The sequence below is a fragment of the Pectinophora gossypiella genome, chromosome 17, assembly GCF_024362695.1.
Source record: "Pectinophora gossypiella chromosome 17, ilPecGoss1.1, whole genome shotgun sequence".
Lineage (NCBI taxonomy): Eukaryota > Metazoa > Arthropoda > Insecta > Lepidoptera > Gelechiidae > Pectinophora > Pectinophora gossypiella.
Window position 1 is genome coordinate 12,370,111 of NC_065420.1, and position 26,621 is coordinate 12,396,731.

Genomic DNA, 26,621 nt, shown 5'->3' on the forward strand with positions numbered 1-26,621 from the left:
AGCTAAAATCAATTCAGCACTTCACTATTATGCAGTTTGACACAGATAAAAAATATGGGCAGCCATATTTGTTTACCTTTTATGAAGATCATTCTTGAACGGACTTTATATGGGCCATAGCTGGTAACTTGCTAGGCAACAGGCCTGATGTTACCAGCTTCTATCTCTAGTAACTAACGAATGAACAAAATAACGAACAAATAGGTCTGTACGTAATGCTACGTATAGAACGGCAACTCTTCGTCCCGCACCAATTCGTATCGAGCGCTAACCTCACCCCCTCTGGGGTTTACTTCAGTCTTAAATGGCCGTAAGCTGCTAAGGAGTAAAAGGGATAGCGCGCGTGTTGTGTCTCGCTCGCACTTAGACGTTTAGGCATACGGTATGAATGAGGCTTTTGAATGTAGTGTTGGGAGTGTGCTTGTGATAAGACGTAGAATAGTAGAGACAAACGAATTAAGGTGATTAGCATCCCAGGCTTAAAGCTGCCTTGTATCATTAGCTAGATGCGCTCGCTCTAATTCCGTCAGTCTCTTTCAAATTATGACCCACTGCATAAATTATACAACTTATAACTTTATAAACCGGTTCGAACCCTGCTACCGGACTTGCACCAATGAGTTATTAATCCATCTTAAGTGCAGTTTCACAGTTGCCTCGGCCGTTATTGACGGCGATATAACTCACCATCCGTTGGTTTAAAAGAAAACTCAGTGAGGTGAGTGTACACAGTTCATCCCATGATGGATCCTATGATCCTCTGACTACCCTAACTGAGGTACAGTCAACAGAGAGGATTTTAAGAAACAACCTAACAAAGTTTCCAAGGATCCAAGTTTCCAAGGTTTTCTAAATCTTTTCTTTGGAATTAGACTCAACTTCTTTGTCTTCTAAAACATTCAAAGGAGTGCCCTTTTAAACAATGCGGTCGGTAAGGTCCGAACAATAAAGTAACACATCCTTACGGCCTGAAGTAGTCTTAATTAATTAGTCCCTCGGGAAATTCCCTTCGAACAAATACGAAGAAGGGGGAAAACTACTTGATGCTGTTTTTGTTGACCTACTGCCTTTAATACGGGATCAGATCATGGATTCGATGACCGGTTGGGTCGATGTAGAAATCTTTTTTCCTTAACTCGTCTTTTTCCCAAAATGTAGCAAAATAGAAAATAGGGCCAGGATTATAAGTGACACGAAGAGCTTTGAAAGGTGCTGGAGAAGGATAGAAAGAATAACTTGGACAGAAAGGGTTACTAATGAGAAAGTGCTAGTAAGAGTAAGGGAAAAGAGTATTCCAAGTTATTGAGGACAGAAGAGGCAAGATGATTGGACACTTATAAGACACGACGAATTTATTAAAAATATCATATAAGGGAAGTTAGGAGGAAAGAGAGGAAGAGATAGGTATACCAAAAAGAGTTAACATGAAACAGACTAAAGAAAAGGCGAACGTCGTGTCTTAAAAGGGAGTGAATGAATTCGCTTTTGGAAGAATAAATAATGCTACACCGATAAGAGCGTGGCTCTTATATTAGTTATCAGGAAGAACGTGCACCTAAGTTTGATACGAAGTCATAATTTGATGTACTTACAAGTGACATTATATCGAATAATATTCGATTATAAGTACATCAAATTATATCATCGTATCTTGCACCAATGAGTTATTAATTTATCCTAAGTGCAGTTTTCACTAACACAGCTGGCTCGAACATTATAGACGGCGATACGGCTCATCACCTATCACGTTGACTTAAACAGAAAGCTTAGTGAGGTGTGGGTACCTCTGACTATCTGAATTGATATATAGTCGTTAGCTTATGTTATGTTATGTGACTGATGTAAGTATGTAATGCTTACATGAGCCGTGTCAGGGGACTCTGGCGGCTTAATAATAACATCCAATTCAAAACCCAAACGATAGAAGAATGACTTTGTTAACTTAGGTGCAAGTTCGTACTACCTATTACCGTGGCCCCTTTTCTAGTTACACGAACACCCTTACCCTTTACCGCCCTTAACATTTCGCAAACACCTGCCTGGCCTTCAGCTGTCATCAGCTGACCTTTACCGAGCACCATGCTCATCGATATTTACACTTCGCCCATGGAATCCAACTTTAGCAAGGTCGTAATTAGATTCTTGTTGTAATTAGTTCTCTAACCGCAGTGAGTAACGGCCTCAGTGGTCTAGTGGTTGAACGATGGGCTCATGATCCGGTGGTCCCGGGTTCGAATCCCGGTGGGGACTGTCCTCACCGCCTATCATGTGGGTCACAAAGTGACTTTTGTTATATGTCCCCATGGGATGAATGAATATGGAGGAAATAAGAGAATCAGGTTAGGATCGAAGCCCCGAAGGGAAATAAGCGTAGCCAGATGTTAGAATTGATCATATTCATGATGTGTTCGACCATTTCATGAAATGGTTATATTTCATGAAATAGCCAACTTAAGTTGACTATATCGTTGAAACGTCAACGTTAAAAGATATTTTAATTAACATGAAGTAATCACGCATTTAATTGCTCATTTCGTTAAACGTTTTGCATTCATTAGTTTGGCCAAACTATATCATGATGTGGCTAACGAGTGATATTCTATTACATGAAATATGACCATTTCATGAAATTGTCGAACACATCATGATAATGATCAATTCTAGGATCTGGCCACGACAGACACGCTTATTTCCCACCGGGGCTTCGATCCTAACTTGCTTCTCTTGCTTCCTCCACATCCATTCATCCCATGGGGACATAACAAAAGTCACTTTGTGACCCATAATTTGATTAGAATTTTCTGAACATAACATTTATGCTCACGACTATATTATTGTTTTGTATTCTATGTACCCACTCCTCGCCGAGCTTTCTGTTCATGATAATCGGTGAGGATATTCTATGTTACAAAGATATTTTGATGTTATCTGAGGCAAAATCTACAGTATGTCGACTCAAAAATATAGAAATAGCACTTAGTTTTAAGTTACCAAACTCGCCATCTGAATTGTCCAGAGTATTCTCAGTACTGCTGCACACAATCTTAAATTTATCATGAGCCACGTATAGGGGACTCGTATTAAGTTTAAAAAGAGCCACGAGACATGTCTTGTGCTTTTTATCTTGGCTCGCTTCCAGCGCACTTAGAAGCAACTCATACTAAGTTGATGCAAACCGCGAGGCGGTTGAAAATTCTCCTTATCTCAGTTGGGCGAGTCGCCTGGGGTGGGTTACCACTGAAACGGAGTGAAGTAGAATTTACTGATCACAGCAAACAAGAAAACAAGCATAAGATACGACGCTTTCTGCAACAACTACGTACATACGTACCCACGGGGATAAGCAGAACCTATGGAATTTCATGTGAACGCCAGGACCGCCTATGTAGTATCACGTATCTTAATAAAATATACTTATGCAGAAAGATTGTACGCATTTTGAGCTAAAATGTGCTAAGATTTTGAAGATTTGTACTTAAAGCTTTGAGCGCTAAATGCTATGTCTCATATTCCGGCCATCCTGACGTCAGAGCCCCCGGTGTATTTCTAAATCTCGTTAACGGCTACGTGAGATATGTGACAAACATGAAGAATTCCATTAGCTTCGATCCTGACACACTTCTCTTGCTCCCATATTCATCAATCGTTTCATACATGTCGGATCCGAGCAGCTCGTCCTAAACCTTTTCTAAGGACATCTTCAATTTGGTATGCAATCGACGATAGTGGATTTGCAGAAAGGAGGTTGTAATTTGTCCCGTATTCTAAGATGTTAACTCGAACCTTTCTCAACTTCGTCCTCAGTTGAGGTAACTTTAAGGAAGACCTCGAACTCAGCCGAAATTGGTATTCTTAGATGTCGCCATAACCTTATCTCGAGTTTACCCCAGTAATGAGTGGCGGCATGAAGTAATTATTTTCGTATTATTTTGTTGACAGTATGATAACGGCCTATGTGGTCCAGTGGTTGAGCGTTGGGCTCACGATCCGGAGGCCCCAGGTTCGAATCCCGGTGGGGACATATCACAAAAATCACTTTGTGATCCCGAGCACAGAAATTTAATTTATCTTATTATTTAAATTAGAAAAATTCCTTCAGCGCCGCGGGTTTTTCATCTTTCTTTTCTCTTCTGTTCTTTTTCCTCATACCCTGAATACGTCTTCAGACGTATCTTGCATCTCTGTCTCACGCACCTATCTCTCTTTTACTCGTTCATTTTTCATACATCCCACATTTATACCACCCGCAGTGCTTACTTCATAGCAACTTAGCAAGCATCCACTAGCCAGCCTACTTAGCAAAGTATACGCAAGAGACTCTCAAGGGTTGCAGTTGTCCCCACGGAGACTCCTCTTCAAATTTAAACATGCTGGATGAGGGTCGGAGTAACGAGCGGTTTGGTAATGGGGTAAATACTACAAACTAGGACACGGCGCAACTAGTGTTTAGTGCGGTAAAATGTTTATTTGTAGTCTTTATAATAATTATTATAAATGTTTATTTCGGACATAGTCCATTAAGGTTAGTAATGAAAGTCTTAAATATACCTAGTGCCTAGGTATAAAGGACAAATTCAAATTCAAAAAAAAAAAAAAAAAATCACCGACCAAAAAAAGTTCTCAATTATTATGACAAAAGGTTAAAAATGCTAAACCATATAAAAAGCAAAAAATAACGAATTGTAGCGTTGACGGCGACTCCCCGAACGGCGACTGCTTATGCTTGCAAGCAAACTGAGCTTGTCACATTCCTATCACACTTAACAAACGACCTGATTATCTTGAAGACCTGGACCGATTTCCACCAAACATAGCTAAGAACACTCTCGACTGATATACCTTTCAAACAAAAAAAAACCGCAATAAAATCGGATCATCCGTTTGGGAGCTACGATGCCACAGACAGACACATACACATTTACACGTCAAACTTAAAACACACCGTCGTTTTTCGTCGGGGGTTAAAATATCTTTATTCAACAGGTAACATAGTTACACTTTGAAGCGTCGATTTTACAACGAACGTCTAATCCCCCTAAAACTACTGCACCTTCTCACAACCTGTATAGCCGGGGAAAAGAAAAACGCACTTGATGTACTTATGATGAATTTCTTTTGGTTGCTTTTTTGCTAACGATTCGGAGCTCCTGGATTTGATTCTCAGTCTGGACAATATAAAATGTTCCGGCCGAGTCTTCCGTATTTGGCGCTTTGCGTCGAGATCTTGTAAACCTTAGGCCAGCTTTATTGTGTGTCGTGTGACCGGACCTTCAAGTCGAAGTTCGGTTTCGCCAGCCACATCAGAGCCCACCACAACAACCACCCGGGATAGATATTTAGGAGTCGCCGTCGCCGGATACGGATGATGATAAAATGTTCCAGTTGTTGTTCTTTGTTTTCTGTTCTTCGTTCCTTAAGTAACAATATTATATTTTTTTAAAGTGTAAGTATTAGTGACTTTTTTGACGTGATAAATTGTAGATTTGCCGCAATTTGCAGTAATTACTTGGCCGGAGTGCTAACGTGAGAGTCGATGAAGAAGTGAGTGGAAGAAGAATAGTGTATTTCAATTTGTCAACGTTAACTTGATATAAGTTTTTTTATAAGTATAAAATTATTTTCATAATATTCATGTCACAGCCCCTTGATTCCTTTTCATTAATTCTAAGTGTGTTTGTATCTAATAATGAAAGGAGAAACTCAATAATATACGCTATCATAATCATGTCTTGGAGCGACAAAGCAAATGACAATATGACTAGTAGTTTTGTAGAATGCCTTATAAGACAGAAACAGAATAAGTTATATCCAGAATTATTGATTGAGGAAGCTATTATTTGCTTTCACTTAGCTTTACTCATAATACTTCAGAGAATTTTACTGTTAAAGTGAATGAAAAATTAGACGTCAAACGTTTCATAGAAAATTTGATGAAATAAAATAATGGGATAGCAATAAGCGCTGAATTAGAGAAATCGTCGACCACGCCGGCGGGGTTAGTATCGGGGAATTAGTGCAGCACCACGAGATTAGCAAATAATGTTGACATCGTTTTGCTGTTGTCTGCAGATAAAATAGTGAGGTAACAAATGCTATAGCCTTGTAGTAAGTAAGTTATAAATTGTCCACTCACCCAACAGTGACATCAAATATGTTGCTCCCAACGGAGCTGGACACGGCCATGTCACCGAAGCCTTTCCTCGCCACGATGACGGACGTGATCAGATCGGGCACGGAGGTCCCCGCGGCCAGGAGCGTCAGCCCCATCACCTCCGGGGGGACGTGGGCCGTCGCCCCCGCCACGTTCGCCCACCACACCATCAGGTACGAAAAAAACGCTATCCAAACTATCGATCCTATGAAAGTTAATGGGAACAAGGACTTCCCTGGAAAAGAAAGGATTTGGTTAGGTTAAAATGTAGTCGAAGTGTTATAACAGCATCAATTTTACTAAAGTCCTACCGTCGATATTCATCGTAAATTGATTTTTTTGTATTATTTAGTGCCTTACTAAGATCAAAATATTTTCATCGTAATGTGTTCGCCGCTTCAAAGATATCCCGAATATCGGATCACCAGCTGTCAAATGCGATTTCTCTCGACGGCAGGACTTTAAAACAATGTTACATATTAACTTAATATCTAAAAGCCATTAACAAGCTTCCAGAGATTATTAGAATATACAAAATCTACATTTTTACAATATGATTCATAGACCCTATTGCACATGGTAAATGGATGCATATGGATTATGCGAGATTCAACGGGATTGAAAGAACTTTTTAAATTTTGAAATTAGAATCTTGTTTTGCGATCGAAGTCGCGGGCGTACAGAGTCATTTCCAAGTCTGTTGTTAAAGTAAGGCTCACCTTTCGGCGTTCTAGTGTCCGGAAGGGTGATCCAGAGCGGGAAGACAATGGGCGCGACCAACAGGTAGGTCAGGCGCTTGCGGAACCCGGTGGGCCACGACATGTCCAGCGGCGTCGTGTCCTCCTCCAGGTCTCCGATCTGGCGAAATGAACAAGCATATCAGCATCTATGGCATTATTATTAGATACTTTTTTAACTATTGCGTGTTTTGAATTCAGAATTTGATTATTTACTGGATGTTCAGCCCCCAAAGGCCCCTGGCATGACTCATGCTACATGCTTACCTACCTAAATAAATAGCGAATGGATCATCTTAATTTCGGACAATCGCTACAGAAAGCCTAGCTCCACATAACTAAAATTTCTCTAACACAGTTTTACCCAATGTAGAAAGCCAGAATTTCAGACATGTAACATGCATCTTAATCCGCTCTCAGGAAATATCTTGATACCTTTCCATTTGGGGTTCAAAGACGCTAAATAACGTCGAGATTATTTGAGATATTGTCAGCTCGCTAATGTGAAACATGTAACGAGGGTGAATGCTGCTTCCTGGCTTGATGGGCAAGACTATGAGGACAAACGCAGCTTTCATATATTTTTTTTTCTAAATGGAGTTGAATTTGGAGAGTTAAAGAGTTTTTGATGAAAGTTTTTAATGTATTTTAGTTACCCACTTAAACAGTCACTCGCTTTACCTTGTCCTGTCTACTAATAGTTATCTAAGCATTGAATTTTCTTCTTCTTCTTTTTCGCCTTTTGGAAAGGCGGTGGGGGGATTTTTTTCGGTTGCGGGAATCTGCTATGAAGAGTTGGAGAGTTAACATTGTTTATGAAAGTATAACATTTAGTATTCAAGAGAATTAGTGAATTGTTTGATTACGACGAGCACCTCCCCACCTGAGAGCAGTAGTATCATCACACATACAGCTGCGTCGTTTACAAAATCAGTGACTCTTACCTCTTCTATAGCATCTAACTGGACGTCAGCCGCCACACCTCCATTGGGGAGATCTAGGGGCGTCTCCTTGGCCTGCGTGGCGGCGGCTGCGGAGTGTCGCGCCGCTGTCGCGCCCGCTCCGCCCGCGGCCGGCCGCGTCGCCTCAAGTAGCACCTTGAGCGACGCTATCGCGTGCAGCTGTGTCGCTTTTTCGTCTACTTTGCCTGAAGAACAAGACAATTGGAGTTAAATGCTCAATGAATTGCGAAAAAAATTGTTCGGGTTTTGTATTGCTTTAGAGATTGACCTAAACATCAAAATGTTTAGGTTTGTATGTTAATAGATTCGACTGCGTAGGTACTTATGTGCACGGTGATCAAATACGAAAGTCGTAATATAACTAACTTAACCTAACAATTTTGAATCCGTAACTTTTTTCATCATTTTATTTTCAGTTGTTCACGCAATATCTGCCGCCATTTTAAAAATGGGTCAAACCAGAACAAGTTCACTCTGTTGCTGTGGAGTGCAACCAACTTCAGACAATACAAAATGTTCACAGTGAGGCCTAGTTGGCAAGTTTGGACAATTCTGATGTGAAATGAGATTATGACCGACATAATGACTGCATGTGCATGTTATAGTATCTAGTTTGCTTTATAACAGTTGCATTAAAGTTATTTAGCACGATAGTAAAGTTACGTAGCAGAAATTCAGTGTTGTGAGCAAATTAATTCTAAGTCTAGAACTTTCGTTGTGATTGTGAGAACAAAAGTATGACAAATAAAAGATTAATTACGATTACACATAACATTATATAAGTTCACGACTTTATCCCAATTGGACTAGTCGCCCATACTTCGCCGTACTTTCTGTTACGCGAACGTGATAGGCCGTATTGCTGTCTATAATGGTCGAGCCAACTGTGTCAGTGAAAAGTGCACTTATGATAAATAAGAGTCGAAATTGTTTGCAAACAGCCTAAAGGCTATTACATAAAATATAAGCTTGCAACTTTATTCCAATTGGGCTAGTCGGATGTACATCAATCGCAGATGAACTGTTTACCCATACTTCACCGTACTTTCTGTTAGACCAATGTGATAGGCGGTGAGCCGTATCGCCGTCTATAATGGTCGAGACAACTGTTTTTTTTTTGACGTGACTTATTGTAGATTTTCCGCAGATGGAATTAACTACTTGGACGGACAAATGGGGAGCGCTGAAGACTCTCACCCGGTACAACGTTTAAGGCCTTGGGTGCCCAGTTGGGCGCGAACCTCGGCTCAGAGCGTCGTATCAGAGGAAAAATATTTGAAAGAATTAAGCGAACCTAGTGGGTCGATAGCGATAAGCGCTGATTGAGGGAAATCGTCGATCACGTCGGCGGGGTCTGTATCGGGGTCCTAAAGTGTTTGGTGTCGCGAGCTGATTGGCTGCCCAGCCAACTCCACTTATGGTAAATTAGATTCGAAATCGTACGTAAAAAAGGTCGGCATACATGCGTATGTTGTGAAACCAGCCTAATGGCTATTACATAATCAGGGCTATTGTTACGGGATTATGTATCGACAATGGTTTACGGTGGCACCCTTTTGTCCACCCATCGCCCCCCTGCTTTGTGCCACAGAGAATTTGCCCGAAAACGTCTAAAATCCCTTTTGTGTTAAATTCAACCGGTGTTAAAGGCATTTATATCGTCATGTACCTACGTAAAATAAGGTATGACTATATGTTGTTGGTACAAACAAAGAGCAAAAGTGCAGTCAGTGAGCCCAGCGAATTATTTGTAAACAGTGGTGAAATTATGAACCATTAGTTGTCATAACATACAATTTATGTTTTTGTAGGTGTTTTTGGTCTATCACAGAAACGCCATGTAACCAGTAGGTCTTAAGCGCAACCAGTTAATTTATTCCTTTGTAAGAAACTGATTGGACTTTTGCACCTTATTGTACATTTTTTTACGTGAGTTATTGTAGATTTTTCTCCGATATTCACTGATGGGCCACATACCTGAGACCTCTCGTCATCATACCTAAAGTCATTTTTCTATCCATTTATTTGGTTTATTTTATGTAAAGCATTAACATTTATCAAGACAATGCCCAGTTGGTAGAACACTTGCCTCTCACTTTGAAGTCGCAGGTTTGACACAAATGATCGCCGAATTTGTTTTCGAATTCACGTTTGGATAAATGATTATCACATGCTCAGCGGTGAAGGAAAACATCGCGAGGAAACCCACATGCCGGATAAATGCATTTTTGGAAACGAAACGAAACCTGTATCGGGCTGGTTTTCCCTTCGCAGGTTGGTGGGTGAGACAGGCAGTCGCTTCTGTAAAAAACCGGACATGTAAAATCTGCAGGTTAGGTTAGCGGACCTTGTGACAAACGGGATAATACTAGGGAGATGATGAAAGTATAAATATTTATATACCCTTATTGAAATTCTCACATAGTATTTGAAGTTCTTTTATCTAATCAGCTTGTTTAAGTACACTGCTATAGTGATATAAAGCTCCTCCAATTTGCACATGTTTTCCGCGCTTCCCTATTACCTACCCTGCCAATGTGGTGACGATTTCCCCTCATTCAGCGCGTAACGGCCTCCGTGGTCCAGTGGTTGAACGTTGGGCTCACGATCCGGAGGTCTCGGGTTCGAATCCCGGTGGGGACATATATCACAAAAATCACTTTGTGATCCCTAGTTTGGTTAGGACACTACAGGTTGATCACCTGATTGTCCGAAAGTAAGATGATCCGTGCTTCGGAAGGCACGTTAAGCCGTTGGTCCCGGTTACTACTTCCTGATGTAAGCGAGTAGTCGTTACATGAGCCATGTCACGGCCATCGGCGGCTCAATAGTAACCCTGATACCAGGGTTGATGAGGTTGGTATTCCACTTCACAACCCACACTATAGAAGAAGAAGAACATGGACTTTCGTCTTTCGACGAATGTCGTAGGACACCCTATCTACAGATTTTCGCTTTTTTCCAAGCGAATTAGATACTTACTTCTATTTAGTTTACAGTTTCAAATCGAAATCGGATCAGCAAAATTGCTTTGGCAAGTGGCGCAAATGTTTCTAGTAGTAGCAAAAGATAAATTATTCCAAGGGGAGAGGGTTCCAGTTACAATAGCTTTATAAATATTGTCGTTGTTCTCATACATGAGCGTATTTGCCTTCCATTATTCTCAGTGCCGTGTGTGTTGAGCAGAGATGCAATTGGTTATTTGACTTAATCCTTCTGTGGTAGCTTCCTTCGCTGCTGGCCTGTGATGACCTGACGTTTGAGTACAAACTTCACAACTGGCTTCATGACTGTGCATATTATAATATTAATACATTCTTTAATACAACTTAAAAATGAAAAAAAAAAAAAAAAAAAAACTATAATGGACGTAATTTGACATGATTTGAGAATCGAATTATAAGAGTGTTAGTGACACCGTAACGAAAAGTTTGAGGGATTCTGAGTTGATATCAAGTGACCGATGAATTTTCCGACGGAAAATTCTACTCAATGTTAACTCTGGATCATGTGCTGAATTATCCCCTTCAGTATTCTTTACGATGTCACTAACATACTGTATATATTGCTGCTCGTCGTCCTGAGCTTCAACCTTCAACGTGATAATCATCATGTGGTTTATCGCAGAACTGTTAGGAATATCAAGTGTGGCTGCAAGTTTTCTGGTGGCTTGGAGCTCTGCCCACCCTCATTAAGTGAATGTAGGTATTTGTATGTTCACTAATATGTACTGCAATTTTATACGATTCGCCGTATTTTAGGTTTTTTGTGGCTTTTTCAGTCAGTGTGTCAGGATCGAAGCAAATGGAATTCTATAGTATCTGCTTACCCCGGTGGGAAATAGGCGTGAGTTTATGTATGTTCAGTCACTGTGGTCCTGCTTGGTTGCTTCTCAAACGAGGAGTGCTGGTTCGAACCTCGGTACGGACCTTGCACCAATGAGTTGTGCAGTTTTCACTAACACAGTCGGCTAAACTATTATAGACGGGGATACGGCTCACCACCTGTCACGTTGGTCTAACAGAAAGCTCGGTGAGGCGTGGTACTTAGTTCCTCTAGCGATGGATATAATAGAGAGCTGTTCGAATACTTTTACTACTAAAACTAAAGGGGTACCAAACAGCTTATTTCTACCACCAGGTGTCGCTACGACACTTGGTGGTAGAAATAAGCTGTTAGGTGTCGCTACTATTGAGTGTTCTTAAATTTTGACAGCCCCTCTTACTATTTGAGTCATAGTTTATATTTAAGTATTCCCTAAAGATCGGAAAGAAGAAAACTTAGAAAAAGTTATTTAAAATCAATAAATACCCTTTTCCAACTGTCTGCTTTTCTTTTTCATAACTCATCTTTCATACGAGATACACTCCACGTTGCTCCACATTGCTGGACAGTATGGATAACTGTCAAAATTTAGGAGCACGCAACAGTGCTGCCACCTATATTTGAGCTAGTTTTTATCCTCATTTCGGCCCTGCCCTGTTACCAATAACTTGGCTGTCAAACGCAGGATTTGACAAATCTATAGTTGGTGTGTTAACGTAGCGAGTAACGATGCTTTAGCGTTTGTATCGGCTATGGATCATACACACACACACAAAAACTCACCCTCGTTAACCTTAATAGGGCAGGCAGAGCTACAAGTAATCAAACATAACTTGCAGCCAGTGGTGATTCCAACATACACCGCCTAATTTTAAGGCCAATACAACATTTTGGGAGGGTTTCATTTTTGTACCTGTCGATTACCAGTCACTTTCCTTTTCGGCGGGTAAGAAAATGACAGGTAACTTAAAGTAAAATTAGGAGGTGTCTGCAGGAATCGGGGTCATTGTCAACTTAAAATACCAAAATCGAGTGGGAGTAGAGTATTATTACTATTTTATTTTTCTTTTTATTATTGTTCGTGTCATTATATGTTTATTGCACCAGCCCGTGCTCCAATGCATTAACTTCTTTCACCCTAAGGTTGCCTGGCAGAAATTGCTATTTAGCAATAAGGCCGCCTATTGTACTTATGTTTTTATTCGTATGTTTATGTCCTTTGTATATGTCGTTGTGCAATAAAGTATTATTGATTGATTGATTGATTGAAGTAGAGTCGAGTTGACACCTAGAATACGGGGGTAGGTTGCATCTGTAAATAGTCAGGTGATTGAGGCAGAAGCCAATTCTACCTCGTGACGTCATCAGACCGGGATCGTGGGCTAATTTTGGTCCCCAAATAAAAATAGAAGCTAAATTTGGACCCACATTACGTGTTTATAAGCCAGCTTCGATGACAAGGGTTTATCGAATAAATAATTTGAAATAACGGCCTCCGTGGTCCAGTGGTTGAGCATTGGGCTCACGATCCGAAAGTCTCGGGTTCGAATCCCGGTGGGAACATATCACAAAAATCTCTTTGTGATCCCTAGTTTGGGTAGGACATTACAGGCTGATCACCTGATTGTCCGAAAGTAAGACGATCCGTGCTTCGGAAGGCAGGTTAAGCTGTTGGTCCCGGTTACTACTTACTGATGTATGTAGTCGTTACATGAGTCATGTCAGGGGCCTATGGCAGCTCAGTAGTAATTCTGACACCAGTACTATAGCTAGCTGAGGTTTACGAATATTGGTGGTATTCGTAGGCTGAGTTAGATAAAATTGATCTCACAACCGACACGAGGGAAAAAGTGTGAGTGTTCAACCAAATGTACCTACTACGAATTCTTCGATTTTTCCGTTTCGGAGATTTAGGGATCGCCGGTTATAGTAATTAAAAGTACATCAAGGAAGGACACTTTAGTACTTTATATTACTAATACCGGAGGTGCCTTTTTCAGTTCTTCTTTCTTCAGTTCTTCAATTTTTCTTCATTAAGTATTCTTCTCTGATGGTGCTTCTTAGTCGGTGGAGACTAAATGGACAGTGTGGGGTCTAAGATGAGAATCTAGCTTAGCTCGATTTACAAATAAATTAATTAATTCTCAACAGCTCAGTTTTAAGAGAATACAATTTTGAGTAACATAAGCCACCTACATACGTCCCATTCCTGGAAACAGACTTTCCACAATGGTGAAGTGTGGTAGAATAAATACAAACTAGAACTCCAAACCCCGTCAGAATAATTTATTTATTTATTCAAATTCAAATTCAAAAATATCTTTATTCAGTAGGTAACATAGTTACACTTTGAATCGTCAATTTTTACATAACGAACGTCTCATCCGCCTAAAACTACTGCAGCTTCTCACAACCTGTATAGCCGGGGAAAAGAAGCTGCAAGAAAAACCTCTGCACAGGACCCTAGACGTTCTTTAAAAAAATATATTAAAAGACGAGTACAGCAGTTAACAATCATTGTTGTTGATTGAATAAAAGTATTCTGAAGTCATCATCACTAATTATGGAGCCACGCTCTTGTCGGTGTAGCATGATTGCTACTTTTTTAGGGAAAAAAAGTGAAGTGAGTATTATTTATTATTTCATTCTAAAATTGGCGCAAATACATAAACCAAATAACAGATTAAATTCTCCACTATAAAAAAGTAAAAAATTAAGTACCGATTACCAAGAAAATAAACGTATTTTATGTTTAAGTGTATTCAAGTATTTTATTGATTTTGAATCAACTTTTCTGAATCAAGACGAAGAAACAATTTACTTTTAAACATTCCCTTTTGCAATAATACAAAGGTAAACATCATAAAACAAGGGAGCACTAAATTACAGATAGTTCATTCATCACTAAATAACATTATATAAATTGTCGTTATAAATAAAACCACTTTATTAGGTACCTATTTGTATTTTACTTTTGAAATTCCTTAAAAAATTTATATCCGTAACCGATATTAACCGAAACTAACGGATAATCCGAAATAATTTATTATCCGTATCCGTAACCGTTTCCGATATAATAATCATTATTAAGTCCGTATACAATCCGTATCCGAAATTTTATATCCATAACATCCCTGGTACAGATAGTTCAACTCAGTTGTGCGCGCGGCCCTATGTAATTGAAAGTACTATGAAATTTGTATGAAAACGTACACTATGACCACTTTCTTGATTAAAATTCATAAATAAGTTATAGAAAAAAGTAAATGTTGTTCCTTACTTTTAGATCTGTCTTTATTTAGTAATCAGAATGTCATAATTTTTCCTGAACCTAGTCATCACATCACCAGTCCATTAACGTCCCCACTGCTGGGGCACGGGCCTTCCCTATGGATGGATGGATAGGGAGATCGGGCCTTAAACCACCACGCGGGCCCAGTGCGGATTGGTGGTTATTAACGACTGCTAATGCAGCCGGGACCAACGGCTTAACGTGCCTTCCGAAGCACGGAGGAGCTCGAGATGAAAACTTTTTTTTTGTGGTCACCCATCCTATCACCGGCCATTGCGAAAGTTGCTTAACTTAACCGCTGCGCCACCGAGCTCCTCCTCAACCTAGTACACGACCCATTTTATTTGTTTTCTTGTACTACTGAGTACCTATTTAGTGCGTAGTTCCCGATCTGAGGCATACCGACAATAAGGCGTAAAAAAATCGAAAGTATTTAAAGTTTTTTTTTATATGTACAACAATGTAATACACATAATAGTTATGGAAAGAACACAATACGACAATGAATAGCAGTGCTTGCGTGTTTGCTGCACTTTTAGGCCATTTGTGTTTTTTTTTTTCACATTACATTGCAACAATATTTACAACAGCACTTTTGAACACTTACCTTTGTCGAATTCTATAATTTTAAAATACAAAATATGCGGCAATTTTTATACACAAGTACGGTCACGAGCATTAATATGTATACACTTTGGTACCATGTCACATTAACTTTTTTGACAAATTGAACTTAAGTCTCACTAAATGTCAAATATGTTAGTGCGACCGAGTCCTAAAGTGGGTACATTATATTGCCCATGACTGTACAGATAATTACAGATTATGTAGAGCATGGTATTCATAATATTTGTAAGAAATTCTTATACTATATCAATAAATAATCAATCTAATATTGGATTATATTAAAATACAGTCCCTGGCTAAATCATTATGGTCGCAATTGATTTTTAATTTAAGATTAGCCACAATACAATAAAGCTCAATACACATAAAGGGAACACTTTTGATACGAATAAGACTATATCCCAATTGGGGTAGTCAGAGGTACATCGGAAGATGAACTAAGTACTCACGCCTCACCGAGCTTTCTGTTAGACTAACGCGATAGGTGAGCCGTATCGCCGTCTATAATAGTCGAACCAAGTTTGGTCAGGTCAAGTCAAGTTTGGTATCCGGGATTTATTTTATTACGCGCATTATTATGCGCGATATGTCCCCAGAGAATACACTGCGCAGTTACTATTATTATAGTACAGTTACTATTATTATAGTAACTGCGCAGTGTCTTCTTTTTCTTATCGTGTGGGTTGTGAGGTGGAATACCAGCCTCATCCACCCTGGTGTCAGGGCGCAGTGTCAATAATTGTCGAATTGCAATATTGCTGTTTTGTATGAATCGTTTCGATGTGACCTTTTTAACCCTCAATTTGTAGTGTTTATTTTCGCACCAGCAGAAAAGCAAAAATCGATTTCACACCTCGTACCCCAGCGCGTAGCTGTGTGTATTGCGCCTTATATGTAAATCAAAATGGCCGACGGAAAATGGCGAGCACTCAGAGGCCTCGCCCTGAGACTAACATTTACCCAGAGACCGTAAAGCGTGTAAGTAGTGTAAAGCGAAGCGCGGTGCATACCTAACTCACCGTCGTGCATGGGGTCGATGGTATGTATCATCAGTTGCAGCAAACCGTGGCGGAACTTGGCTGTGGGCGGAGCACCCTTGCTGGTGCCCGCCGTCGCCGCAGTCGCCGTGTTGGTGCCCACTGAGGTCTCGCTCGACGTTGTCGCGTTGCCGTGCTGTGGACAAGGGGGAAGGAACCTTTAATGTCTGTCCAGGATACTACCAAATCCGGTGTCATAACCCCTCCGGTCGATTGAAGGGAGGTTTGTGCCTATCTGGGACGTATTTAACAGGCTGTTATGCTTTTATGTTATGGCTGTGCAAACATGAACAATAGAATGTCTGTCTCTGTATTTTAGAGCTAATCTCGAGAATCTGCATTTCTCAAAGAAATCATTAAAAAGAAAGATGCATTTACTTACATGTTGATAACAAAACAGAGTGACTATTGAACATAAACAAAAGAATGTGAAAAGAAACAGGAATCAGCATCACTATTAACCTGCCAAAAACTCCTACTTACTTAAGTAAATAGTAACTGGGACTTACCTACTACTTAACCTGCCTTCCGACGCACGGATCAACTTACTTTTGGACAATCGGGTGATCAGCCTGCATTGTCCTAACCAAACTAGGATATAGTGACTTTTGTGATAATATATGTCTCATCCGGGATTCAAATCCGAAACCTTCCCGTTCGGTTATTGTTACATGCCTGGCAGCTGAAAGTGTTGTATGTTTTTACAAGCTCCCAGTCCAGCATTAAAAAATAAGTATTTTTTTAAAAGACAAAAAGCGTTATCTTTCATGAATCATTTGAAGACACTTGTAAAGCGGTCATTGAATTAGAACCGCGATTAATGTCGCCACTTACCCGCGAGCTTTCGCAGAATGCCCTCGATTTGTTCGGGCATTATGCGAAATGGAGCGTGCCAATCTAACTGCACGAAGAATGAGTATTTAATTTGCCTAAAAAAGTTGTTTTGGTTAGAAATCGGATAATCTATACAGAGAGGGATGATTCAGCTCATTATTCTGAGTTAATATCAAGTGGAATTTTCTATCGCAAAAGTATAGAATTGAAAATAATAAAAAAAAAACTAAAAAAATCATGAATTTTGTAACAAATACCGAGGGGATTATTTAGACCATGATTCTGAGTTGATATCAAGTGGAATTTTCCGTCGCAAAATTAATTTTTTTAAAGCTTTTTTTTTTAATTTTGACTTTTGAAAAAGAATGTCTGTCTCTGTACATATATTCGAGCTAATCTCATTAGCACTTCTCCATGAAAACTTTGAAAAAAAAAAGCATTTACTTACTTAGATGTTGTTAACAAAACAGAGTGACTATTGTACTTTGTATTACTGTGTAACATAATAGTTAAGTTAACAGATAATAAACTTTGATAAAATATGCCAAAACAGTTATGTTACTTAGTAACATAAAGTCCAGTAGCCCCTATATTTTTAAACAATAACGAAAGTTTTGCTAAATATGTAGCAGTAGTGTAGGAAGGAATAATAAGCGGTATTGTTTACGTATCTCCTTTATCATTAGATATAGGTACTTAAATAAACGTCATAGTTATTCCTTACTCTATGCCAACATCAAAAATAACAAAGAAAATGGCTGCAAGTTATCTTAGATTATTGGTGCGTCTGTCGACCCCATTTAGGATTATATCATCGTCATCATCATCAGCCCATTAACGTCCCCACTGCTGGGGCACGGGCCTTCCCAATGCATGGATAGGGGATCGGGCCTTAAACCACCACGCGGGCCCAGTGCGGCTTGATGGTTATTAACGACTGCTAATGCAGCCGGGACCTACGGCTTAACGTGCCTTCCGAAGCACGGATCAACTTACTTTTGGACAATCGGGTGATCAGCCTGCATTGTCCTAACTAAACTAGGATAAAGTGACACTCTTGTGATATGTCCCCACCGGGATTCAAATTCGAAACGAGATGAAAACTTTTTTTTTGTGGTCACCCATCCTATGACCGGCCTTTGCGAAAGTTGCTTAACTTCAACAATCGCAGACCGAGCGCGTTTACCGCTGCGACACCGAGCTCCTCGGATTATATAAAAGTAGGTAAGTATATGGAAAAATGAATATACTTACTTAACATATTTTTAAGAGCACTTCTAAAGTGACAAATTCCACGCTTAGTTGTAATTAGTTTTGAAAAGGGTGTGATATGGGTCGTGTTATGCCACTGATTAAATATACTCACTTAGATTTTTGGCTTAGGTATTTGTTTTTCATTTTAGGTTTTTTTTTTGTTAGAGTAACGGAAAGGAGGCAAATATTAAGAGTTATTGAGGACAAAAGAGCCAAGATGATTTGACACTTAATAAGACACGACGAATTTATTAAAAACGTCAGAAGGAAAGCTACAAGGAAAGAGAGGAAGGGGAAGACCAAGAAGAGCTTACATGGGACAGATTAAAGAGAAATTGAACGTCGTGTCGTATAAGGAGGTGAAGGAATTGGTCTTTGATAGACAAGAATGGAGAATGCTACACTGGCTCTTAAATTAGTGATGTGATGATTTCTTTTTATTTTTTTTAATATTTTATATATTTCATTGGAAAAGTGAGCAGTATAATTGTTTTAGGGAAGTTTTTTTGAGCCGTGGTACCCAGTTGGTAGAACGCTTACCTCTCACTTTGAGGTCGCAGGTTCGAATCCAGCATAGGCCTAAACCAATGATTAGCGAATTTGTTTTCGAACTCATGTTTGGATCATAAATGATTATCATGTGCTCAGCGGTGAAGGAAAACATCGTGAGGGTTTCCTCACAACATTCCCAAGAAATGCATTTCGAAGGTATGTGACCTAACCTGGTAAATTGGGCTGGTTTTCCTTTTGCTCGTCGGAAGGTCAGATAGGCAGTCGCTTTTGTAAAAAATCGAACCTGTCAAATCGTCAGGTTAGGTAAGCGGACCCTGTGAAAAACGATGCTCTAGGGACAATACTAGGGTGATGAGGGAAGTTTTTACTAATTAGGAGTAACCATTTATAGTTCTTGTGCACATTTCATAGTACTATGCTCGATTGAGGGACCACCTTAAACTGATTCTAACTTTTGAGTGTCTTGTTTCATTTGAGAACTTTTACTAGCTCCTGGTGCACTCAGAACCTCAAAGATCTGACATGGTCCTTCAATAGGCACGCAGATTACTTCACAAGTTGTACGTTGTAAATGTTGAAATCAATAGTTTTGCGACGACGCAACGGACCGGCAAACCCGTGTGGCCACCATCTAACACTACCGGACATAATGTGAAGTCGAATACACTAATGCGCAGAATTTATACTCGTACCACATATCCGAACATTACAATACAATTTATAGTTTCCTGCGGAACCACACCAGAATATTGCGGCTTTGTTTTGTCTGAGCGAACGTTTAGCTCGTTTGTGGTAGACGTATTAGTAGAAGCTGTGGTATAATAGAAACAAATGTTAGTACAATACAATACAAATACACTTTATTGCACCAAAATAAAAAGAAATAATTACAAAAAGACTCTTATTGTTAGTATTGTATTGTTTGATGAGTTTGGTATAGAATAACAGTACCTACTTCTTTTCTCCTGTGGGTTGTGAAGTCAATAACCGAACTCATCAACCCTACCAGGGAATGGACTTCACCGTAACATCGAAGGTCGATGCAACAAAGAGGCTGGAATAAATTTGTGGCATACTTACTTCTTCTTCTTCTTATCGTGTGGGTTATGTGGTGGAGTACCAATCGACGTTCCCTTCGTGTTTTTGGGGAACGCCAAATGGAGAATCCCTCATTGCCGTTCTATAAGAAGTATTATTTCTTCATCACCAGCCCATTAACGTCCCCACTGCTGGGGCACGGGCCTTCCCTATGGATGGATATCGGGCCTTAAACCACCACGCGGGCCCAGTGCGGATTGATGGTTATTAACGACTGCTAATGCAGCCGGGACCAACGGCTTAACGTGCCTTCCGAAGCACGGAGGAGCTCGAGATGAAAACTTTTTTTTGTGGTCACCCATCCTATAACCGGCCTTTGCGAAAGTTGCTTAACTTCAACAATCGCAGACCGAGCGCGTTAACCGCTGCGCCACCGAGCTCCTCAACATTCTATGACATTACTTAATATTAATAAGCCAACTAGGGGACATTTGGTCGAGCGACATGTATCTCCGGAAACATCAGGCGATATTGGACTCGCTAAACTTCACCCGACGAATACTTTTCTCTCTAACTAGCAAAGTTGCGAGATATGATACCGTGCGATGTGGGGCGATATCGCTCTATTGGGGACGAGGCTTTATGACATAACCATGTTAGGGTTGCTACTAAAGTGCGGTCACAGTTTTTTTTATATTTGTAACATATTATAACGTACTGCGAAGACCAGGGGGGTTAAAAAGGCTACACCGAAGCAATTCATCTAAAAAGCAATATTGCTATTTGACATTTGTGTGCATTGCGCACTTACTTTCGTATGCGCAAATGCGTCCAGGTATCTGGACAAACATTTTGTTTCTATGCCATTTTCTGTATTTTTTAACTAACATTAAATTTTCTTCTACGCTGTTCTGGGAGCAAATAAAAAACATAGAACACGTTCAGCTGCTTGTCTTCCCGGGCATGTCGTAAAAACCGACAGAGGGATTGTGTCCCCTAACATGATGGACTAATGTTCTGGGTGATAGGCGGATCCCTTATCACCATAAGGTTCATCATATCCAGCTTACGACATCGTAAAATTAGTTGTTGTAAGTTGTTTTTGATTACTTGTGACTCTGCCCACCCCATTGGGGAGTACGGGCGTGGGTTTATGTATGTTATTTAACAATAAAGAAAAAGGTCCTTTCCAAAACGATCAACTACCTATTTAACTTACTGAAGACCCTCTGAAACTCAGAACTTTAGTTCACAAACATTTTCGGTAACTCGAAAGTTGCAGCCGAAGTTTTGAATATCCGCAGTGAATTTGTAAATGCAGTTGGTAATTTACAGCATCTGCAATGACTGTCTAGACAGGCAGAGATTTTTACCCGACTTGCATAAAAGGAAGAGAAGAGTAGAGAAAATGTCTGAAAAATCATCATCATCATCTCCTTAGCATTATCCCGTTTTTCCCAAGGTCCGCTTACCTAATCTGAAGTTTTGACAGGTCTGGAAAAAGTCTTAAAAAGTTTCAGAAAAAGTCTGAAAAATGCGTTGGAAAATCATGTTTTAAGGCGGCGTGAGTTGAAACTACTACCAGTTTGTCAATCATTAAGACATTAATATTGTGACTAATGCAATAACTGTCTATTATTTTATTGTTTTATTTTCCCTTGGTTTTAGATTCATATAAGACCATTTTAACCCGGCCCCAGGGGGGACAGAGTTATCTTCTCTGTTCTCCACTGGTACAATTCCTGTTCGGCGCGTCCTTGCCGCGGGGTCACCCCCGCGCCTCTTACATACTTCAGTAGGTCGAAGTGAGATGATGGCTGATTTCGGATAGGGACCCAGACTCACGGGGTATATAGAACCCTTGCCCAGGGATACAGATGAAGACCTCAACGGTTGCAGGCGGCGATGGGAGCCATCGATACAGCAATGCAGGACGGAAGGGGCGAGTTACAGAGCTTGTGTCTTGGAACCTGGCAGAGGGCAGCAGTAACTACCAGTACTATTCAGAGGAAGACAGGAGGTCCTCTGCCTACCCCTTGGACGATGCAGGCGTGAAGCTGTGTTATGTTGTTATCCGCAGTGTATTTACAGATGAATTAAGAAAGCGACAGACGGAGGGTGAAGAAGAGAAACTAGAATCACTTAGAATTAAATTATATTTTAAATTTACAGCTAAACCTAACTAACCTATGTGCGAATGAGTCCGAAGTTAGGACTACACTGAATTTTACTTAAAAACTATTTTACATTATGGCTAAATCGAGGTCACAATTTGGTGGCGTGATTGACGTCAGCGCATCGCGTTCGGACGCTGGCTCAGCAGGCTGGCTGTTCCATTAATTACGCTGACTTGAACTCGTGGAACGACGCTGGTCACGGCGTACGGGTGTGAGCAGGCGGGCGAAGGTACCGGTTACGTAACAGATGCAGTCCCTAATAAAACATCTGCAGTTTCTGTAGTATTCGTAAAGAAAACATTTCGTTGAGACAAAGGCGTTGCCAGCCTCTCAGCCTAGACCGTCTTTTGGAGGCTCGCCAACTGGCGACACACTTATACCTACAGCCAATGTAGACATATATCGCACTTCAACGTATTTTATTGTCTGTTTGGCTGTTTAGGAGCTGACGATAGAAATGATATTAGGTACTTGTTATATCGTCACCTTCTAGTGGAAGAGGAGGAGCCGCCGCCTGCAACCGTTGAGGTCTTCACCCGTCTCCCTGGGCAAGGGTTGTATATACCCCGTGGGTGTTCAGTTCACCCGTATCCCTGGGCAAGGGTTCTATATACCCCGTGGGTCTGGGTCCCTATCCGAAATCAGCCACCATCTCACTCCTGCCTAAGCACCTTAAAAAACAATGGAAAAGTAATTGAAAAACTCGTGTCACTCAGTGTCGGAGGACGCTCAGTGGGTATGCCCCTACAAGGTGGACCGACGATCTGGTGAAGGTCGCGGGAAGCCGCTGGATGCGGGCAGCGCAGGACCGATCGTTGTGGAGATCCTTGGGGGAGGCCTATGCCCAGCAGTGGGCGTCATACGGCTGTTGATGATGAATTGAAAAAAACTATGGTTTGAAATTATTGAAAGGAATTTTTGTTGAAGAAACTCACATCAGAATGTGATTTTTCAATAAGGCGCTTACATTGAATTGGGAATGAGCCGTGGTAGCATAATTAGCCGTGGTACCATATTTAGCCGTGGTAGCCTAATTAGCCGTATTAGCCTAATTAGCCGTGGCAGCATAATTAGTCGTGGTAGCCATGGTAACCTAGTTAGCCGTGGTAGCCTAATTAGCCGTATTAGCCTAATTAGCCGTGGTAGCCTAGTTAGCCGTGGCAGCATAATTAGTCGTGGTAGCTATGATAACGTAGTTAGCCGTGGTAGCCTAGTTAGCCGTGGCAGTATAATTAGTCGGTGGTAGCCATGATAATGTAGTTAGCCGTGGTAGCATAATTAGCCGTGGTACTATATTTAGCCGTGGTAGCCTAATTAGCCGTGGCAGCATAATTAGTCGTGGTAGCCATGGTAACCTAGCTAGCTGCGGTAGCCAAGTTGGTAGAACGCTTGACTTTCACTATGAGGCTGCGTGTTCAAATCACGTCGGGGTCACAGTTTGACGACGAGAGCGTGCTGACGCCAATGGATATTTTCGGGGTATCGAGCAGAGCATGGTAACCACACCAACATAACACAGCATCACGCCTATATACCTGAAGAGGTAGGCAGAGATGTATTGTACGCCCAGTCCTCGCCAGCTATGCGGTCTAAACCAATTTACGAATTTGTTTTCCGATTCGTGTCTTTAACTAAAATTAATCTCATGTGCTCTGTGGTGAAGGAAAATGTCATGAGGAAACCCATGTATCCGTGTAGCTGAACACCATACTGTTTTTTCTTCACTCCCAGTCTAAAAGACTTCGTCGGCCTCCGAGTATTGGGCTCAGGATCTGGAGGTCCCGGGGTCGAATTCCGGTGGGGACATGTCACAAAAATCACTTCGTCCGAAAGTAAGTTGATTTGTGACGATGCCGTTGGTCTCGGTTACTACTTACTGATGTGTAAGTAACTAATCGTTACAGAGCGATGATCTGCTTTGGCGGCTCAATAATAACCCTGATACCAGGGTTGATGAGAAGATGAAGAAATCCAGAAGATAAATTCAATAAGGATTTTACGTAAAGTATTTTCAGTCCGTCCGAATCAAGAATTAAACGAAATCTCTTGGGAACAAGTTTACCTTTTCCATTTGCAAGTTTTATTTATTTTCATCAGAATCTTAAGTCTTCGGGTTGGAAACTTCAGTAACTGAATTAGCCATTAGCTTCCAATCTGTTCCACTCTGCCCTGCAATGCAGTAGTTTTGGGAGATTTCTGGTTCGCGCCCAACTGGGCACCCTCAGGGCTGTCGTCTTACATTTTGTACCGGGTGAGATCCCTCAGCGCTCCCCATTTGTCCGGCCAAGTAGTTAATGCCATCTGCGGCAAATCTACAATAAGCCACGTCAAAAAAGAGAGAATTCTGCGATCTCTTTTATGTTACTGTACCCGTTATTGTAACTCCCTAGCGGTATCCTGTTGTACCGTGAAGTTTTGACAGATCTGGTTTTTAATAGTAGCAACTGTCAGTCTAACCTTCCAAGCCGCGAAGGGAAAACCAGACCTCCGAAACGCATTTCCCGGGAATGTGGGTTTACCACCATGTTTTCCTTCACCACTGAGCAAGTGATACTCATTTATGAGCTTAGAAAACAAATTCGAAGTTCATTGGTTTACCTCCGTCCTGGGATTCGAAACTGCGACCTCACAGTTTGTGAGGTCATATATACAAAAGTATTTTTTTGATAAATAGCCGATCGTACTAAGGTTTTTAACGTACCTGTGATAAGGACGGATCTCCTTGAATGATAGACGACCTTTTAATATACTATCGCGGAGCTCCGTGCGACGTAAAATTTGATGACGAGTGGAGTGCAAAGTTGAAGTATGAACTAAGTATTTGCTCATACTTGCGTGCCGCGCATTTCGCGCTAACTTGGACCTTCCTACCTGTACAAACCATACCATTTTAATTAAGGCACATTTTACAAATGTACCTGACTTTTAGAAGACGATTTGGAGGGGTCCTTTGTTAGTATAATTTTAATAGTGCTATAAAATTGCAGATTGGACCGAATTAATGGCAGGCGAGAGTGAGAATCATTTAAAAAGGTCGTTAGTGGCAATAAAACGCAGGACGTGAGTGTTTTTTTTATATCCCGGGGGGAATTTTCCCCTTTTTACTTTTTTTCAAATCTTTAATCCATGGTTTACCGGCTTGCTTTTCAAACGGGGAGAGCCAGTTCGAACATCAGTACCGGACTTGAAATAGGAAAATCCAAATAATTACGAAGTTGATTTTTTGAAATCCTATCGCCTCTAGTGTGCAAGTAAGTAATATACTTTAACAGATTGAACAATTTGTTACATTCACTCAGGTACTCTGAGCGTGAACGGCGACCCCGGCGAGGAGAGCAACATCCTGCTCAGCACCAACGAGATATTAATTTATCTTAAGTGCATCATCATCATCATCATTGGCCTTATACGTCTGTTTCAGACGATTTATGACGTCATTGGTCCTAATTCCTGTAAACACCATCTAATTTTATTTTAAGTTATATCTGTCATTTTCTTATTCGCCGAAAAGGAAAGGGACGGGTAATCGACAAGCATAAAATTTATGGAACACACGTCAATTTTAAGCACAAATCTAAACCAACCGTCTAAAAATTTTACATCCGTCAATAACCCGACACAGTCAAGTAGACAGCACGTCAAACGGATTGCATACCAGCGACGTACCTTTTGATTCGCCCGGGTTATTCATTAATTAACTCATTCTTCCTAAAATTAAGAGCTGTGAATCATCCGTCGCTTTCCTTTTCGATGGATATGAAAATGACGGATATAACTTAAAATAAAATTAGGCGGTGTCTGCAGGAATCGGGGCCATTGCCTCGAAGAAATGCACTTTCTTTCTTAAGTGCACGTTTTCACTAACACAATTGGCTCGACCATTATAGACGTATCGTCGTCTCACCGCCTAACACGTTGGTCTAACAGAAAGCTCGGTGAGGTGAGTACTTAGTTGATCTTATGATGTACCTCTGACCACTCCAGTTGGGATATAGTCGTGAGCTTCATCATCATCAATTTAAGAGCCACGCTCTTGTCGGTGTAGCATTTTCCATTCCAGTCTATCAAAGGCCAATTCCTTGACTTCCCTATAAGACACGACGTTAACCTTTTCTTTAATCTGTTCCATGTAAGCTCTTCTTGGTCTTCCCCTTCCTCTCTTTCCTTCTAGCTT

General features: G+C 40.6%; 1 protein-coding gene across 3 annotated transcripts in view; it reads right to left on the reverse strand.

Annotated features, from left to right (window-relative positions):
• Nucleotides 1-26,621, reverse strand: part of LOC126374169 (sodium/potassium/calcium exchanger Nckx30C) — a 114,629-nt gene that overhangs the window by 19,081 nt on the left and 68,927 nt on the right. Inside the window, exons 2-5 of one of the 3 annotated variants that reach the window (XM_050020652.1) lie at nt 16,659-16,767; nt 7,833-8,035; nt 6,871-7,009; nt 6,134-6,386 (exon numbers count right to left, since the gene is read on the reverse strand). In XM_050020652.1, coding sequence (XP_049876609.1) covers nt 6,134-6,386; nt 6,871-7,009; nt 7,833-8,035; nt 16,659-16,767 — 704 coding nt within the window. Of the gene's footprint in view, nt 1-6,133; nt 6,387-6,870; nt 7,010-7,832; nt 8,036-16,604; nt 16,768-26,621 lie in introns of all 3 variants that reach the window. The other 2 variants (XM_050020651.1, XM_050020650.1) reach the window with 2 other exon arrangements.